Source organism: Helicoverpa armigera, chromosome 18, assembly GCF_030705265.1.
Source record: "Helicoverpa armigera isolate CAAS_96S chromosome 18, ASM3070526v1, whole genome shotgun sequence".
NCBI lineage: Eukaryota > Metazoa > Arthropoda > Insecta > Lepidoptera > Noctuidae > Helicoverpa > Helicoverpa armigera.
Genome location: NC_087137.1, coordinates 341,484 through 355,915, shown reverse-complemented (window position 1 = coordinate 355,915; position 14,432 = coordinate 341,484). Strand labels below are relative to the sequence as shown.

Here is a 14,432-nt window from a genome sequence, read left to right as displayed (position 1 = left end):
TTGTAAGTGGCTGCGGAATCGTTCTAGGTATAGCTGTACCTGCCTTGAGATGATTGAATTTTGTGTCTCGTTGCACTTAGATAGAAAATGGGGATGAGGCATTTAATAATAAACAATGCATGGAGTAAATACCAAATATTTTTTGTGCTGCTTTGAGCTAGACTTGAGCAGCTACCGAGTTTTTGTTTTTGTTTTAAAAACGAGCTATTTTCCCCTTTGTGTAAATATGAAAGAGGAGTACATTCAACTTTCTTGCAACACACAATCATTAAAACAAACCGAACTAATCCTAATCAGCGTAACCATTCATTCACTAATTGGTAGCAAAGTTCAATAAATCCAATTACACCATGCACAGCTATCAATGAACACCATCCTCCGACCAATTAGAGGTAAAACTGCATATCCAACACTTAGCGCAGTCGTGCTGACTCAGACCGCGGTCAGACTAACGAGCGCTGCGCTAAACTTCTGACTTCTGACTGTAACGGACCGGGTATGGATGACGTATGCGTCTGATATTCCGGTCTTGTTCTTCACTTACTTACCACTTTGAACTAAGTTAAATGGTTGGGAATGTGGCCGTTTGTGCAAGTTGGCTCATTTGTTCGAGTAACTTTTGATCCCGTGATACAGTTTTTGAATATTTTGTTCTGTGCTGAACAAAGTTTGGAAAGCGAATGACTCTTCCACGCCACGCCTCAGTTTTGTCCCATTCTTAAAAATGCAAACGTTTTCTACATTTCTTAACGTAAGTCTTGTATCAGTTTGAAACAAAACCACTTTTTCCAACAATTGTCAGTTTGAAAATCGTGAATAAACAACACGTAAACTGTTTGCGATTCGCAAATATAGCTGAACTGAATCAATCACGAGTAGAACAGTACACTTTTAATTGATTTTATTTAAATTTCGTTGTCATGATTTGGAGCTTGTAAAATTTAAATAAAAAAGAGTGCAGGCAAGTCTTGGTCTACTGTGAATATTATTCCATATTAATTTCTGCTAGAGTTTGACCCAAGCCCCGCGAGAATTAACTACTTCACTGCTCAGGATATAAAATCTTCAATGAATAAGCTGACAATAGAGGCTTTTTCAAATCGGGTCAATAGTTCCAAAAATTTTGCGCAATAAAGCAAATAAATAAACAAACTCCTCAGACTTATCGGATAAGTACAGATTCATACCATTCGTTCTTTCCTGACCTGTGGGCCAAGCACGAATATCTAACGTATTCGAATCGACAATGTATCGAGGCCTCGATTCGAAAACGTAGTCTGTCGATAGTAGGCAGCACGAAGCACATTCGAAGCACTATCGTACACTCGATTCGAATTCTAATGTGATGTCATGCAAATGTAAATAGGGACGCGCCATAGTGAGCAAAATGAACGAATGTTGAATGAATCGTGCGTTCGAAAACTAACTCTAGTTTTTTTTCACCTTTGATTAAACGTTTTATTATTATTAAATTATAATAAAAACTGAATGTTATATAAAGAAGAGACCCAAAGTTAATTATTAGACATTATAAAATGGCATTATCTTTAGCAATTTAACATAGTTACGGAGATTTTTTTTTTTTTTAAATGACGTGTACCGAACGCACCCACTTGACATCCGACGCGCGTAATGGCGCCAAATTTGTTTATGTTTTGCTAGACAACAAAAGTATTTCTGTTTTTTTTTTGCTACAAAGTGCTTTTAATATAATAAATAATTATGCGAACCAGTCAGACGCAGTATGAAATGATGGTGGAATTCATGGAAGCGTGAGTAAACAGTTTTAATAAGTTTGAGTGGCATAAACTTTAGTGTGAAGTATTTTAAGTGCAATGCTATTTCTATTCCAGAAACGGAGATTTGTCAAAACCTTCAGGCGGCCCACGAGGTCGCAATTTCATAAATATGAAATGGAAGGAGTTGTCAAATCAATTAAATAGTGAAGGCACAGGCGAATCAAGGTCTGAGGAGAAATGGCGCAAGGTATGTTAACTCAAGTGACGCTATTTTTTTTTGTTGTTGGGGCACTTGAATAAAGTCACTCTTAAGTGTCTGCTTTAATTAGTTAGGTATCCAATATCTTTGTGTGAAGTAAGTTTGTTTGGAATTCCTGCTTAAATTATTGTTTTTTAATTCAAGGTGTGGAGCGATTACAAAAATAATTGCAAGAAGAAGTGTGCCAAAATTAATAGGGCTGCTAGTGGCACTGGTGGAGGGTTAGCACTTCAATTATCCTTGACTGATTTAGAAAACCGAGTCATGCAGATAATTGGAGTGCAGGCAGCTACTGGCTTGGTGATGGAAGAAGCAGGGTTTCAACGGGTTAGCTACTTACTTACCTATTTTTAAAATTGTTTTTTTTCTTTATTAACTAGTAATTATTATTTTTTAATTTCAGGAAGCTGCTGAAATTTCTCAACCATCAGAGATGAGAGTTCCTGATGCACATGTGGATGACTATGAAATAGGTAAATATGAATTTTACTTTTATAATAATTAATCAATTTATGTAAATATGTTTAATGTGGTTACAAATATTTGCTATGTATGTTTATGCATCCATAAATTAGGTACATAAAAGCATCATAATGTTTGTTCAATGTCAAGTCTTGAAAAAAAAATATTTATACATAAATCCCAATAAATTTATACATAAAATATTTAGACATAAATATCACATTACACAGTAAATGTTTTTTCTATGAGAACTCAAGTTTCTGCTAATAAGAAAAAGGCCTAGTCAAATTAACATTAATAAAATGTTTTACAGATTGGAATATTCCGGGCACAAGTAGTCAGCCAACAGTGGCTCCCCCTAGACCGCCGAGTCCACGAGATGAAACCCCTGTTCTCCCATCCACTGAGGCACATCCTCCATCTCCTAAAATACATGAAGAGGAGATGTGGAAACCACCACCACAAAAAAAAGCCAAACAACATATAGGAAAAATGTTTTTAGAAGCAGATAGAAAGGCAAAGGAGTATGCTAGAGAGCGTGATAGGGCCTATGAAGAATTAGAGAAAGAGCGGTTGCGGATTAGGACAGAAGAATTGAGAGTTAGAGAATTAGAGGTGAAAGAAAGGGTGAGACAAAGAGATGATGAATTGAGAGTGAGAGAATTAGAGATGCATGAAAGGGTGAGACAAAGAGATGATGAATTGCGATTACAGGCTAAATGGTTGGACTTTATGAAAGAGGCTATGGAAGTTTTTGTAAGGTGTATGGAAAAAAAAACTTAGATTAAGGTTATTTTTTAATTGTTATAAAAATGCAATTTTTAAAATTATTAATAAAGAATTAAAGTTATGAGTGTAATCTATTAATTCTATCTACTAAAATATTCCTCATCGCCCTTCCCCTAATTAAGTCATCTCCTCCATTTTCCTGAAAAAGATGGTCAGAAAAAGATAAAGATATGTTTTGGAGTTCTTGTTCCGGTTCGGGTACGTTAAATTTTAGGGCTAAATTATGCAACACACTGCACGCAGTAATGATTTTTGCACATTTCTCCGGTCCATAGTGGAGTGTGCGATCTTTACATAAGCAACGCCATCGGTTTTTTAATCGGCCAAAAGTATTTTCTATAGCCACCCTCGTCTTTCCATGGACTGCTGTGTATTTGTATGCTGGAGTCCCTTCAGCAGCATCCGGAATTGGTGTCATTAACCAGGGGCGTTGTGGATAGCCGGAATCACCTGTAAATATTCAAAACTTTAATTTTTAAATATTCAATCTTTTTTTATTTTCAATTATCTTGTAAACTAGCTGACCTAGCAAACTTTGTGTTCCCATATTTTTTACCCGATTTTTTTAATTATTTTAGTTTAGTAAAAATCGTGTTCCTGACTAAAACGAACACAACAAAGAATTATCCAATTTACAGTATAGTCGTTTGAAAATTATACGTCTACATTAGATTACAATTACAAATATATTCGGCAAATCAATTTTATTATTTATGTAGATGGATGAATTTACTTGATTGTTACTAACCTAATAACCATACATGTTCATTATTTCGATGTAACTCCTGCATGTAGTTATTAGCTAGGCTATTTTCCCATATGAAAGCGTCGTGGGTGGCTCCTCCATATTTTGCATTCACATTTAGAATTCGGCCGTCACTATCACATATCTAAAATAAAGATAAAACCATTAGTAGGTACACTGGTATGCCATAGTAAAGTGGTACATACATAATGCTAGTATGTTATTAGTAGTGCTCAATCGCATACATAGTTACAAAAAACGAAATGCTTACCATTTGTACATTTAATGAATGAAAATGTTTTCTACAGTAAAATAAATGTTCAATTTCTTTCCTGGGTGTAAAAATATGGAAATGGCATCCATCAATGCATCCTATAACTCCAGGAAAACCGTACTTCGCAAAAAAGCTGTAAGACAAAAATAAATATATTTTAATAGGCAATCATATGTTAGTATTAGAAATTAATGTTAAAAAGTATACAATAACACTATGTTTTAAACGTACTTCTACAAAAAAAATACTTAGATACATTTCCCCTCATAGATACCTATCACAATGTTCATACTAACTTGCTTTTACTAGGTCTCTTTCAGCTCGAGTACTGGGGAATCTTATAAAGGTGTTAAGGATTGCAGGAGTTACAAGAGCATCAGTGACTTCCTTCACACATTTGCTCACTGTTGTTTGGCCCAAATATTTAGCCATTCCCACTATTCGCTGATATGAACCATTGGCATAAAAAGATAATGCACAAAGAACCTGAAACATAAAATATTTACTTATTTGATTTTAAGGATGTAACAATTTACTATTAGCTTTATAGATACCTATTTTGTCATATTAAATAAGTTGCAGTTCGGTATACACTTCCATTTCAATACTGAAATACAAGTAGAAGATATTGAATAGGTATAATTATGTAGAATCTAAGTGGTTAGGTACCTACCTTAAGTTCTAGACTAATTCTAGAACTCGATGTTAATGATGTTTTATGTTTAAGTTGCTCACAGAGGAACTTAAAAGCTTCTTTATTTAGGCGATATCTATTTTTAAATTCGGTTTCATTTATGTCCAGTGGGTTAATTCTATTCCTAAGTTTTGCTCTGCGCGTAATTTCTCTACAATGATTAAAAATAAACATATAATTAACTAAATTTTTTTCAAACACATTAATTCAATAGGTACGCAAATAAATAAAATATGATTTAATTACTTACCTTGTTTCTCGTGATTGATATCCATAATTTTCTATTAAATTTGCCGCCAAAAAATAATATGCGGTACTACGTTCATACAGTGGCGGTCTTTGCATTTTAAATTATATTGAAGCTATTACTAATTGTTCCAATAACTTAACAATAATTTTAAAACACTTTTATTCACAAAACTAACTCTAAACAAAACATAAACACGGTTAAAACTATATTTTTACACTTCTCGAAACCTTTCTCACCGACTATTTTCAAGTGAATAATGTTTCGACCATACTCGATAGCCAGCCTTCGAGAGTTTACGTTACCGTACGTCAAAAGAATGTTCGTGCTGCCAAAAATCTCACAATTGTTTATAAGTATCGAGTTTCGTTTACCATCTCGTTTCGATTTCGATACGACAGCGCGCCAAAATCATTCGTGCTGCCATGTTTTGTTTCCTTTTACGCCCGATAGGGGCGCTGTACAATTTTCATACAAATGTTACTCGATTTCGATACGAATAACTTTTCGCAAATATTCGTGCTTGGGCTACTGTTAACAAACATCAAGGAATAATCTTATTAAAGTGACGTCATTGTGATTCAAAATCAGAAATCCTCAAAGTTCCAGTCTGTCCAGTAAATCTCACTTCGGCTACACTCGGATACTTTCGGACATCCTCGGATTCTCGGATAAAGAACTTTTGTGAAGTCAACTTTATAAGTCGACAGTGGAATTTCGACACCTAGTTTTCGTATTTTGTGCATAATGTATGAAACATTCATTTTGTTCGACTTGACGTGTTTTAGATAAGAAGTTTCCTTAAACACGTGACTAATGTTTGTTTAACTTTTGTGTGGTAAGGCCACAAGTGATTTGAAAAGTTTGGTTTCCTAAAGATAACGATTCAAATATTTTATACTTAATTATTTTAGTCGAAAAAATAAAATCAATTGTGGAAACTGAGTTATTGCATAAAAACTGTTAAAACTTATTTCTCAATAAACTCGAAAAGAAATGAACTACAAAAAATAACCGGCACAAATCTATTTCTTGAACAGCTCGACGGAATAAGAAAAATCTTGAACTAACACTCCAGACTCTCACAAAACAGTTTTTGTCATATTCTTAACTGGAACGAGTTTCCCAATCGTTACGGACTGTTCGATTGGGAATGGGAAATATTTTAAAGGCGTATTAAATCTAAGTGAAGAAGGAAGACTTGAGAAGTCGGAGTTTACTTAGATACGTCGAGTGGATGTTTTTTACATTAATTATGTGAAGAGAGCTCTTCGATGTTACTGTTCATGTTCACGGACGTGTACTGGGATACACTCAGTGAGAATTTGGTTTATTGGTAGGTAGGTATTAAGGTGGGTTATTAAGGGCGTGATAAAATTAAGGTGATGATAACGTCAGCGGGGGACATTTAAATAGGCAACACTTTTACCCAACATTTTTAAAGGCTGTCAGTGTCCATTACAGTAGAAATATGTGACTAAATAATACAAAGTTTATTCTTATAAATACACATACAACATAATGCATTTCTTTGTATATACAGTTCGCTTTATCGATGAACTGAAAACTCTTAAGAGTTTAGAGGTGCACTTCTCATACACAGGTAACAAGACAACTGCTCGCTATTAGGAATTGGCTGCTGAAACTGAAACTTGGCTAACAAGCGTCTTTTTGCTGATGACAGGAGCAGTCGGGAGTATGCGCCTGTAATGTACGAACATACCTGGACCACTACTATGGGTTCACAATTATTTAATTGAGAATTCGTGGCAAAAAATACTTTAAATTACTCCACTCTTAAATCATTACTGAATATTGTGGCATGATTTAAGGTACAGCAAAAAAGACGATAATAGCTTTAGAATAACTAAGTAAAAATGCTAATGAAGTAACATTACCCACCTTATGAAATAATAAACGTCCAAATGCTACTGTTGTAAAATAAAACGTAGCAACCAACTTTGAAGACATTTCACTTCATAACATAACAATATAACATTTATGCCTTAAATAACCATAACAATAAAAGTGAGTGAAAAGGATTGAAATGCAAATAGTTTTACGGGTTATTTCCCTCGTTTACTTAACTTTTTGTCGGCGTTTTGTGCACCCGTGTTCTTGTCGCGGGGGATTTGTAACTATTGTGTGAAAAGGTTATCGGAGCAAACTTAAAGGTTTTACTGAAAAATGAGAGCTATTGTGTCCTTTCAAAATATGTATATTTGATATTTGTAAAGCGTTTTGTCGGGTGACTGGTATTTACACTAGAATAATGGCTTGCTTTCTTATGTTGAACTAAGCGTACTAAAAGGTTGACATTTGACAGTTCCTTTGTAAAATTATTATAAAAAAATATCAGTTCAGCAATACAAATCTTAATACAGAAGAAAAGCTTCTTAAATACGCAACTTTGTAACAAACTTTTATGTAACAAAAATAAACAAAATCTCCAGCTTTAAAAACACAGTAACAAGCAATTTATTTAACCGTTACACATGGTCCATAGTAGCGGTAATAAGAACGTATAAAACTTAGCGATACCACAGAGTGGCACAAACTTGTGCATTGTTCTGTGTGTTTAACTATACTGCTCTTAAATGTACTTACCAGTTCCTAGTTTACAAGCATGCGGGTGCGGACCATGCATAATTTATTGCATTTATTTGTGGAACTTGTTTTATCTTGTGTTACTTTGAAACTGTGGACGAACTATTTTGACAATACAGTATTGTTATTTGTAGATAGTTCTAAAATTATGCTAAAAGAGTTAATAGAAGTAGGTATTTTGAAACAGAAACTGATGTTACACAAATTAAATAAATAATTCATACAAAACAAATAAAATTAAAAGCCTAAAAATTAAGCATAACCAAATAAATCCCATTACTACAAGCGGCGGTGCATACCACCATAACCTGTTCAGCATCCCCTCAAGTGAAGCACCGTGAAATAAGACCACATCTCCATCTCCCTAGCCGGTCGTAATGTAAAATATTTTTACCAAAATATCAGTTCTCAAACCGAATAAAGGGTATGCAAATAAGCAGATGCGCTATGCTAATATGACTAGCGGGGGATGAATGGGGTGCACTTGAAAAGAACCTCTTCATGGCTTTTTAGATATCTCGCTTTGATGGCTATAGGTATATGTTTGTGGAGCTCTTTGAGAATGTCTTTGGTGGGGTAAGTGGCTCGATTCGGTACGTTACTTATTATAAGTAAAGCAATGACGTCTTGTAGGGTAACGGTCCATATATTTTCCGACACAATAGTTAAACTATATAACCAACTATATAATTCAACTATAACCCTCATTCTACATCAACTGAACTGAAACCACAAAATCACGTCTATTCCTAAATTACACATTCTTACTCCTTTCGAAAAAACATTCAGCAATCACTTGTCAGCGCCCCATTTTCCTACAGCACCGTCAAATCCACAACAGTATTCCCCAATACAGCTGAACTGCTGAACATGCAAATACATGCATCGCATTTGCATGTGAATCCTGCACTTTTCGGTCGGCGCGCCTCATTGGACGGACAATGGAAGCCTGTTTCAGGAGATATGACGGGTGACTCGTGGGGTGTTGTGATCGGAATGTGTTGTGATTGTAAGTTTCATGTTGAGAGGTTTGGGGTGTTGAAAATGGTTGTTGTGGGAAAGTGGAAAAACAGGTTGAAATGCGCCAAGATTTTTATCTTCAGAATTATTTAAAATATTTGGTAACATGTAGTCAGTCAATATAGAAACAAATAATTACATTATAAAGTAAAGTTAACAAACCACAATCTTTCTGCCCTTATCACGAAGCACAGCTAAAACATGCTAAGTATCCTCTGATTTTCAAGTTTACTCTTACTAACATTCATTTCCTTTTTCAGTAGTGACGGCGATCAGAAAATCACATTCCCTTCCCCAAAGAAATAACCTCGGCCTGCTGACATGACAGTTACTAACCCGTTCCATATTCAAATACAATTACTTTTCACCACTAGAGCGGCGCGCCAATATGAAACGAGTGCAGTTAACAATTTCTAGCAAAATCTATCTATCGGGCCCGAACTGCACTAACTGCATACAAAACCTGGAAAAACCAATTTGTCGCTCACAAAGACCCGGTTTGTGTGTACCGAGGATTTGGCGAAATATTCGAAAAATACTGAAACCACGTAACTATCGTACGCCCCCGGTCGCCTGTCTCTCGGACTTGAGGTTTATTTTGAGAACTTCGTAAGCCCATGTATTGTAGTATGTAATACAAGTTTTAATTTATGGGTTACGTAACGTGAATATATCGATATTCGGACGGCACTTTGAAGTCCTTAAGTAATTCACAAGCTGCGTAGCTTAGGTATTTAGGGAATAGGCATGTTTGTAAAACTCAAAATTAATTGTTGCATTTCGACTGAAGCTAATAATATTTTTATGGTATTGTTACTTCTATCAAGTATTCCTGGTACTGCGAAGGTTTTATGCCAAATTCTGTTTTCCAATACTGATTATATCAAATCACGACCACGTAGTTGTGACCTTTTAAACGATTTACGTACTTTAAAGGCTAGACAGCAACGACCAACACATCATACGTTGTTTACCAGCGATGTCGGTTAGATAAAACATATTATTTAGCCTCCCGTGGCTAAACAACAGTTAAAACGGTAATTAGCATGAAAATCACGTAGTCAGTGTCCAGTGCACGCAAAAATATGCGCACATTGTGTGCCGTGGTGCTGTCGTATCTGAATTTGTGATCTCTGATCTTTGGCCGATGATTAGGCTGTTGGAAGCACTTGCCTACATTTTGTTACAATATTTCGAAATTTTGTAGGCCTGGGTGTGCAATAAAATTTGGTGAATACGTGCTTTTTATGATCAGAATATATTTCACAGCTGTAGTGATTAAACAGTATCGTTTCGCAAATCATAATCTAGGAAGAATATAATTTTATGACAGCAAAAAAAAACATAGACGCGGCTACGATTGTAGCACTTGCTACGCCGTAGCACTTGCTACAATTACGTAGTAGCGTAGCAATACAAAACCAATTGTAACATTATGTGCACCCATTTATTGACAGTTTCATACAAGAAAATACGTCTAAAAGTCATATCTACTCTCTTGTTCCATCTAAAAACTGGTCCAGTCCTTTTATTAAACGCCATTATCATGTCACGTAGGAACTATACGTTAGGCGCCCTCTACCGGACGCTTTATAAATAAGGGTGACCAGGGGAAAATTATATGGTGGGCGTGCAGCCCGCTCTTTGTTCTGTGAATATTAATATTAGAGTTATGTGGGGATGAAGAAAATTGCTTTATTGTCTCTGTGAGTGCAGCTGAGACTATTGTTGGAGTTTTGATATATCAAAATTTTGTCGTCAAAAGGATTCGAGAAAATCTGGCCCCTATGGTTTGTCTATTAAAACTGTAGCCCACACTACAAATTGTGTGATGCATTATTTCATAGTTGAACTTTTGTTGTTATTCTTCCATTTTGACACACATTTGATTATAGGAACTAGTTATTTAAAACCCGTAACTATGTATCAAGCTTACCGTAAGGTATTATTTAATTAACATACTTTCCTATACAATACCAAACTTTTACAAACTTAAACTTAAGTAAACATGTATCAAAAAACTTGCAAACACCTCTTAAAATTGGGGACACATAACTCCCTTACACCCACACTTCACAGCGACCGTATTAAATTAGGCATTTAATGAATTCCGTGAAAGTGTCGCCTCTGCACTTGTATGTAAATTGTAAAGTATTTGGACTTGTGGAGCAAGGATTATGGAAATTTCTTACATGTATTGTTTATTGTTTTAGTGAAGGCTAGCAGTGGGGACGATTGGACTAGTGTTGGCATTCTCGTTTAGTGTGGTACTCATGGCCTTTTCATGTGCCTTTTATGTTAGTTACTAAGGCTTTGTGAAAAGAAGGAAAAGTAAATGATTGGTTGAAACTTCAAGCTTACGGCCCGATATGAATAGGCATGCTCAGTCGTCATACAAAATCTGGCTCCCAATTTCCAGTAATAAATAGCTAATTTATCTGTCAAGTGTAAGTGAATATAAAAAAAGCTTGTTGCTTTAGAAAGTAAACATTCATTTAAGACACGTAGGTAATACCAGCGACTATCTAATAAGTTTCCTCAAAATTGACTAACTAGGAACGCTCCTATATTGCTGTCCAACATTATTATTCATTTAGCAAAGTTGAACTATGCGCAAACAACTACAATATTTCTTAAATAAATCATCGTGAAGTTGCAATAACACGATATACTAAGAACAGCAAGTTCCGACACGCGGAACAAATTACATACCGCGGGTACCTGCAGTAACTTGGTCTATATGCTTACCTGTGTACTGCACCTCGGTCCAACAACTAATATGAACACGAAAGTTTTTATACTAGAATAAAAACCGGCCAAGTGCGAGTCGGACTCGTGCACGAAGGGTTCCGTAAATTACAGTTAAATCAACCTATCTCAAAAACTATAAGAGATACTTTGATCAAACCAAAAATCGTTGAAAGAGTTAATTAGCATGCATCACCTCTATTTTTTTTAGAATTTTATACCCCGTAGTTATAAAAATAGAGGGGGGGGACATCTGAGGGCACGGCAGTGCCCCAGCCAAGACTCGAGCAAAGCGGGCACGGCCGTACTATCTTTTCTCGAAGCGTTTCGCGGCTATTTCAGCCCCCTGTATCTTCCATGTGAACAAAGCTAGGAGTTTAGGTTTGCGATGACCAAGAGTAAGTATTAGAACAAACTCAGTCTCAAAATTACAAGACATTTGAATAAATAGTTTACGAGTTATGAGCAATCAAAGTTACACGATTTTGTCACTGACTCACTCACTGACCGATCATCAAAAGTCTAAGGTACTTCTAGCAAACTTAGAACCTTCAAATTTGGCACCAAGATAGGTTATTAGCTAAATATAAAGGGAAAATTATAAAAACCTTAAAACTTAATAAAAAAAATTGAAACAAATTTATATTTGCGGTTTTTCAAGAACATTGTGTATGAATTTTGACTGCATTGATAACTTTGTTATTTATTTATGTACAAAATATTACTATTTTGTAGCAAACCATTTACATTCCGAACATACTCGTCCAGTACGAGCGTCCCGTGGTCGCATCCCCCCGCGCTACCTTGACGGCGCGGACATAGATGCGCTCGGATAGCTTCGGATTCTTTCGGCTCGCGCCGCTTAGGCGTCGAAGCGCCTACGACTGTTGGCCGGCCCGCACCCCGCGCAGTCCGCCACCGACCGGCGTGTGATACACACATATATGTATGCTCGTTCCGCGCAGCCCCGCCAACAGCCGAGGCTAGTTAGTTTTATACACGAAGTCTATGTATACCACGAATCCTCCCGATAACTGTGTTCGTTAGTGATTAACTCTTTTTTTGTAATAATTCTTATAACTTTTTTTGTACTTTTCTGATAATGGTGTAGTGTGGTTATGTTCTTTCTTCATTATACAAACGTAATCATAACCGGTGCGTTTAATTGGAAACCCCACTCCCATATGTGGCGCCCCAACGTTTATTTCGTGTGATAAAACTATTCCTACGCGGACATAAGTGTGGTGCGATAAATAAGTGGACACTTGTAGTGACGAACTATTTAGTTACCTACGTAGTTTTTACAATGCCGATAACAAGGAGCAGAGCCGCTAGTCTGACTCGCAGGGATGATACCCTCGAAGTATTCCCCGACCCCTCGAGACCGACGACGCCGACGCCGACCGCGCCCGCCTATCACCAAGATGGCGGCGGCGCGTCTTCGCCGCGCACCGACAACAACAACGCTACGTTTTCCGCCGATAACGTCGCGACTATAATTGCATCTTTGCAACGCTCGCAGACGGAAGCGTTTAAAGAGCTGTTCGACTCGGTGAATCGCGCAAACGCATCTACTCCAGTCGCATTGTTAGGGCAAAGCACCCTTACCCGCTGCAAGGCCACCTTCTCCGGCCGACCAAAGAATCGGTCGAAGCATTTATTGACGCCATCGAAGCATACAGCGAGTGCGCACAAGTGACGGACTCAAATATCGTCCGCGGACTTGCGTACCTATTCAAGGACGAAGCCGCGACATGGTGGCAAGGCATTAAGAGTTCCGTGTCCACCTGGAGCCAAGTAAAAGAAAATCTAATTAGTGCCTACGGGGACCGACGGCCACCGCCACGTATTTATTTAGAAATATTTTCCACTCCGCAACAACAACACGAAAATACGGATATTTTCGTTGCACGTGTTCGCGCCCTATTAGCGAGGTTGCCGAAGGGCGACGTATCAGAGTCAGCACAGATCGACATGACGTACGCCCTGCTCCACAGCCGTATACGCAAAAGATTGCGGAGGGAGGAAATTAAAAGTTTCACTGAGTTACTCCGCCTAGCACGGAATATCGAAGACGCGTACGATCAAAAGCTCACGACGCCGATAAGTGATAACAGAGTGCAACAAAATGTGCAACCGCCATCCACATCCGCACATCATAGTCATCACGCTCCGCGCGCGCCGCCCGCTTCGTCGCATAGCACGACCGTGCGCGCGCCGACCTCAAGTGTCGTGCACGCGCGCACGCCGACTTCGAGCGACGCGATCGCGCGCGCGCCTGCCGCCGCTCCAGCCGCCGTCGCCGCGCGGCCCGCCGCGCCGCTCGCGCCGGCGCCCGCTCCGCCGACTCGCGACTCGCAGCGGCCCGCCTCGGTCAACAGGCAACGACCCGTCTGTTCGTATTGTAAGCGATACCACAGATTACTACAGATACTTCACTCAGTAGAAAACTTCCAATACCTATTACGATAATTGCCTACTCCTTCGCGTCAGCAACCACTGTATGCTAAAATGCGCCTAAATGCTCAAGCGTACAGCAGTGATTGCTTCGCACCGCGCGATTCCACAGTAATCGCAGGGCTGCCTCTTCGGTAAAATTAAATTAACATAACTTTTTATCTATATTATTGAGAACTGTGAATATGTTCTGACTTTTATGTGGCAGTTAAAAATTTTATCATTTATAAAATATTTAACCAACTTAAAAAAAAGGAGTTGATTAGACATAGGTACAGGCCAAACTGAGAAGTTTGACTTGTATGGTTTGTAGGTATGTATGTTTGTGCGCGATAATCTCGCGTTTGGCTAAACCGATATCGATGCGATTTTCAGAAAAGGATTTGTTACA

At 37.6% G+C, this 14,432-nt stretch overlaps 2 protein-coding genes, 1 long non-coding RNA gene and 1 pseudogene across 3 annotated transcripts; 3 read left to right on the top strand and 1 right to left on the bottom strand.

The window, feature by feature from the left end:
- Positions 1 to 1,440: 1,440 nt before the first annotated feature.
- LOC110383380 (uncharacterized) lies at positions 1,441 to 2,889 on the top strand (the record flags this gene model as incomplete). Its single annotated transcript, XM_064039251.1, has 3 exons — positions 1,441 to 1,986; positions 2,402 to 2,471; positions 2,774 to 2,889. Coding segments are annotated over exons 1-3 (264 nt in total), but the record flags the coding sequence as incomplete, so codon positions are not given.
- Positions 2,890 to 2,897: 8 nt separating this feature from the next.
- LOC135118142 (uncharacterized) lies at positions 2,898 to 3,310 on the top strand. Its single transcript, XR_010277382.1, has 2 exons — positions 2,898 to 3,075; positions 3,130 to 3,310. It is a non-coding gene; the product is annotated as an uncharacterized LOC135118142 (long non-coding RNA).
- Positions 3,245 to 5,743, bottom strand: LOC135118141 (putative nuclease HARBI1). The gene is made up of 6 exons (XM_064039289.1): positions 5,213 to 5,743; positions 4,942 to 5,113; positions 4,561 to 4,754; positions 4,266 to 4,401; positions 3,998 to 4,139; positions 3,245 to 3,699 (listed from the first exon to the last, which is right to left on the bottom strand). The coding sequence occupies exons 1-6, from the start codon at positions 5,305 to 5,307 to the stop codon at positions 3,308 to 3,310; spliced, it is 1,131 nt and encodes a 376-aa protein (XP_063895359.1). The 5' UTR covers positions 5,308 to 5,743; the 3' UTR covers positions 3,245 to 3,307.
- Positions 5,744 to 12,328: 6,585 nt separating this feature from the next.
- LOC135118081 (uncharacterized) lies at positions 12,329 to 14,197 on the top strand (annotated as a pseudogene).
- The last annotated feature ends 235 nt before the right edge of the window (positions 14,198 to 14,432 follow it).

Bases quoted from the DNA above. Each gene is read 5' to 3' on its own strand.
- LOC135118141 (XM_064039289.1), bottom strand. From the start codon at position 5,307: ATGCAAAGACCGCCACTGTATGAACGTAGTACCGCATATTATTTTTTG. The intron at 4,140-4,265 runs GTAAGCATTTCG...TCTTTATTTTAG, and splicing joins ATTCATTAAATGTACAAATG to ATATGTGATAGTGACGGCCG. The intron at 3,700-3,997 runs GTTAGTAACAAT...GAATATTTACAG, and splicing joins TGAACATGTATGGTTATTAG to GTGATTCCGGCTATCCACAA.